Source organism: Hordeum vulgare, chromosome 7H (assembly GCF_904849725.1).
Source record: "Hordeum vulgare subsp. vulgare chromosome 7H, MorexV3_pseudomolecules_assembly, whole genome shotgun sequence".
In the NCBI taxonomy this organism is placed as follows: domain Eukaryota; kingdom Viridiplantae; phylum Streptophyta; class Magnoliopsida; order Poales; family Poaceae; genus Hordeum; species Hordeum vulgare.
In genome coordinates, this window is record NC_058524.1 from 6,117,878 (window position 1) to 6,121,624 (window position 3,747).

The 3,747-nt window shown below is 48.5% G+C and overlaps 1 protein-coding gene across 1 annotated transcript; it reads left to right on the top strand.

Annotated features, from left to right (window-relative positions):
* The first annotated feature begins 995 nt into the window (after positions 1–995).
* Positions 996–2,748, top strand: LOC123407957. Its single transcript, XM_045101203.1, has 3 exons — positions 996–1,398; positions 1,495–1,715; positions 2,155–2,748. The coding sequence occupies exons 1-3, from the start codon at positions 996–998 to the stop codon at positions 2,746–2,748; spliced, it is 1,218 nt and encodes a 405-aa protein (XP_044957138.1).
* Positions 2,749–3,747: the final 999 nt, after the last annotated feature.

The following is a 3,747-nucleotide window of genomic DNA, read 5'->3' on the forward strand; positions in this document are numbered from 1 at the left end:
TTCCAGCCGTCTGGGACGGGAGCAAAATGATCTCGTTACCAGGGTAGAAATTAACACGTACGTGGGATGAATACGGCCTAGGCAAACAGGTCCACAACTTAAGCCAACGAATTAGTTGGATGCAATAGAAACACATTTTAAATAGGGTGTACCATTGCACATCTAAATGACTAAACAAAATATGAAAGAAAAAAAAATATACGCATGAACCTCTACATAAGATCAATGATATAGGATTTAGATATGTAAATATTTATCTTACATCTAGATGTGTTTTAGCAAAACCGTTTCAAATACTAGCCAAAACCCACAACGACATAGTAATCTAAAAAAACTTAGAGGCCTATAAGATTGGCTTCTCCACTCCTCTGCTTACTCATCGAAAGAACGCACTGCCGGCTAGCAAGGCAAGGAACAAAGCGGCGGCGGCACAATTAACCACCCTATCCTGCCGCTTGTACACTTGCTCGCGTTCTAATCGTCTCTGCGCCGATGCTTCAAGGTGTTCCCGCATGCATCTGTCTCCAGTCAAGAGCTTCCTTCTTGGCTGCCCTTATAAGGTACGCCATGCCGTCTGTGCTGCCCGGGGTTGAGTGTACATGGATCCGTGTAGGACTTCCTGGCGGCGGCGGAGCTGCAGCTGAAAAGTCGAGCATCCCCCACCGCCGGCGCTCCGGACGAGGAAGCGCTGCTCCTCCTCGAGCGCTCGCGGAAAATATCTGGTGACGGAGGAGGACAGGAGGCGCGGAAGACGCTGACGGAGCACCGCGGCGGAGCGGATCGCCGACGCCATCTCTCTAGACGGCGATGGGGTGACTTTGTTTCCACCTTCCTCCTCTAGCTGGGAGGCGCAAGGCGAAGGTCGGAGGACTGGAAGTGGACTCCCCTCCTCGGATTCGTAACTGAGCCGGAATCAGACTACAGCCACCACCATCTATATGTACACGGGCGGCGTTCTCCCAGGGAACGAGACAGCTAGCTAATAAGCAGCGTCCATGGCGACGGCGAGGAGGCGCAAGGCGAAGGCCGCCAGGGCCGCGGCCGCGGAAGCCATGAAGAAAGACAGGAAGAACGCCTACGATGCCATGGTCACAGCGGATAAGGAGTCCCGGCAAGCCGAAGCGGAGGCCAAGGAGGCCACCACGACGGCCGCGGCCAAGGCCGAGGAGTCCATGCAAGCCGTCGGCATGGCCATGGCGAAAGCCGAAGAAGCCGCCGTCATAGCCAGCGTGAAGGCGGAGGAAGCCGAGAAGGCAAGAGAAGCCTACCGCGAGGTGTGTCGGCAGGTGGACGCAGCGGCGGAGTGGGCGCAGTGCGAGGAGGAGCTCTTCGCCGCCCGGTTCCGACGCTACTGGAACCAACTCGTCGCCCGCCCCGGCGTCACCTTCCATCAAACCAGTAAGATGTATATCTACGCTCAAGCTGCATACATATATTTGACCAGTTAATTGCTCGTACTAACTTGATACACAACATCTGATGAAATCCATGTAGCATCGATCCCCGCCATGCGGTACACGCACCCTGCTCCCCATGATAGGCCCAAGGCCATGGATACCTTGCAGATCACGTCGGTGAAGATCGCAGCGGTCGACGATTGCCTGCAATGGCCGCTGCAAGTGTATGGCATCATCGCGGCACGAGATGTCTTGGATCACAAGCGCAACATTCTTTTCCACCGCCGGAGGGGTGATTGCCAAATAATCACTCAAGAGGTTAGTACGCTACGTTTACGGACTCTTACAGGCCTATTACAGGATAAATTTGAGGTAGCAATCTGTGATTGGATAAAAGGGGGAGGGAGGGTCCCACCCACCGAAAATCAGGGGGGGCGCAAGTTTAGTTGGTCGAAAGGTCCGTAAAATCTCTGTAATGAGGCCGTAGATGTAGCATTTTTGTTTTAGCTAGGTCTGCTCTTTTTGGCGCCAAACCCAAAATTTTAAGGTTTTACTTCCTCTGTACAGAATATCACTTTTGCTCCTCACTTTTACTTCAGCACACCTCACGGAGTATTTATAGTTTTAGTAGGCTAAACTTAGCCTACTAAAACTACAAGTATTTCGGTATAGAGGGAGTACCAATCAGCAGCTTTTTTTTGCTCTGCGGTTGAAGATGTTCTTAATATTTACATGGACAATTGCCATTCCCATGCAGGATCCATACCTAGCATTGACGGGCCCTAGTCGCGCCATTGCCGTGTCGAGGGACCTTTCATACATCGAGGTCTCGCTCAAGGTGAAGGGCGCGAGTAGAACTAGATCCGAGGACGGAGATTTGAGCGATCTAGTCCTGAGTTACGGGACCGGATTATGTCTCGCAGGCATTTACCCTAGCAGGCTCAGCACACTTGAACTCGAATCCAGTCACATTAATCGCTCCGTGGAGGCCACGGTCCGCATCAAAATCACCCACGGGTCATGGCCGGATGGTCTCCGAGGCGCGTTCACTGCCGGCATGAGCAGCAACAATGGCCTGGAAGTGGAGCTGCTCAATACCAGAGACGGTAGAGCTTTGCCCGTCGACTCTGAAGGTGTGGTCAAGCTCCAGCGCCGCGTCATCTCCGTCTACATCGAGGGGATGCTCAAGGTTTCCGTGGTGGCATGTTCGGTTGATGAGGAACGGGGTTTCATCGAGAAAGCTGAGGCAGTTTTCGAAGCAAAGAGACAATGTGTAAGCGTCATGGAGATTAACTTTGGGTCTTGTAGTATGCAGATTACCGTCGCTTGGTCCTGTTTCCGCCATGAGTAGTCTATATACTCAAGTTAATCTTATTCCATGGGTATTTTGTAGTGGGCAATGTTGATATATGGGTGTGGCCAGGTCTCAGTCGACTGAAATTTAACCAAGTTTTTACTTGACACTAGTAAACATGTCCGTGCAACGCACGTCTTGATCAAAGCAGCCCATTAAATTTAATATGAGTATTGGATTCTGAATTCATATTCTAGAAATTTAAAAAATAATAGAATACTATAGCATGATGATCTATGCCTCTCGAAAGGTCATGTTTAATACAAACCCCATTACTCATCATTTTACTATGTTATGTGAGGTTCAATCAGACCAAAAAGAAATCAAACCCATTTAGAAATCACAAAACTATGGTAAAGATTTCAGGAAGTTCTCTTGGGTTAAGGTGAAAGAAAAATGTGGGAATGTGAAAGAACAGATCTAAAGTGGACAACATATTGAATTAATGTGAAGATAACAATCGGAATCTAACTTTCAGTTCTAAAAATTATAAAATGTGTAATCTGAAACATGTAAAGTATGCAATATAAAAAGTGTTAGTTCTATAGAGCGACGGAAATGGCAACGGCACCCACATCCTCGCCGGCTACGGCACGACTCTCATGTCCCCGTCTGTTGCGGATGCACTCGGTACCCGTGTCAGTGCATAGTGGAACTGAGACTTCCGCATCCTCAACGGCGGTACGAACCCGTGCTTCTCCCCATTATTAATAATCCTGTTTTCTGGACCAACCATTAGAAAAACATAATATCAATTAAACAAACGGTTCATTTTTATCCAAGTCTATTCAGAGTACAAGTACTTACCTCAGCCTTTTGAGGATGTCTATATCTGGTTGGGTTTGATGCATGGACTTCTAATCTCCTTGCCAATCTTCCTCTTTATGGTTAGTAGTCCTAATTTTCATGTCTCACTTTAAACTCTTCATACTGCGATTCTATCTTGTTTGAGGCCAAACTTATCTACATTCACATGAGTATTTAGAGCTACAATTA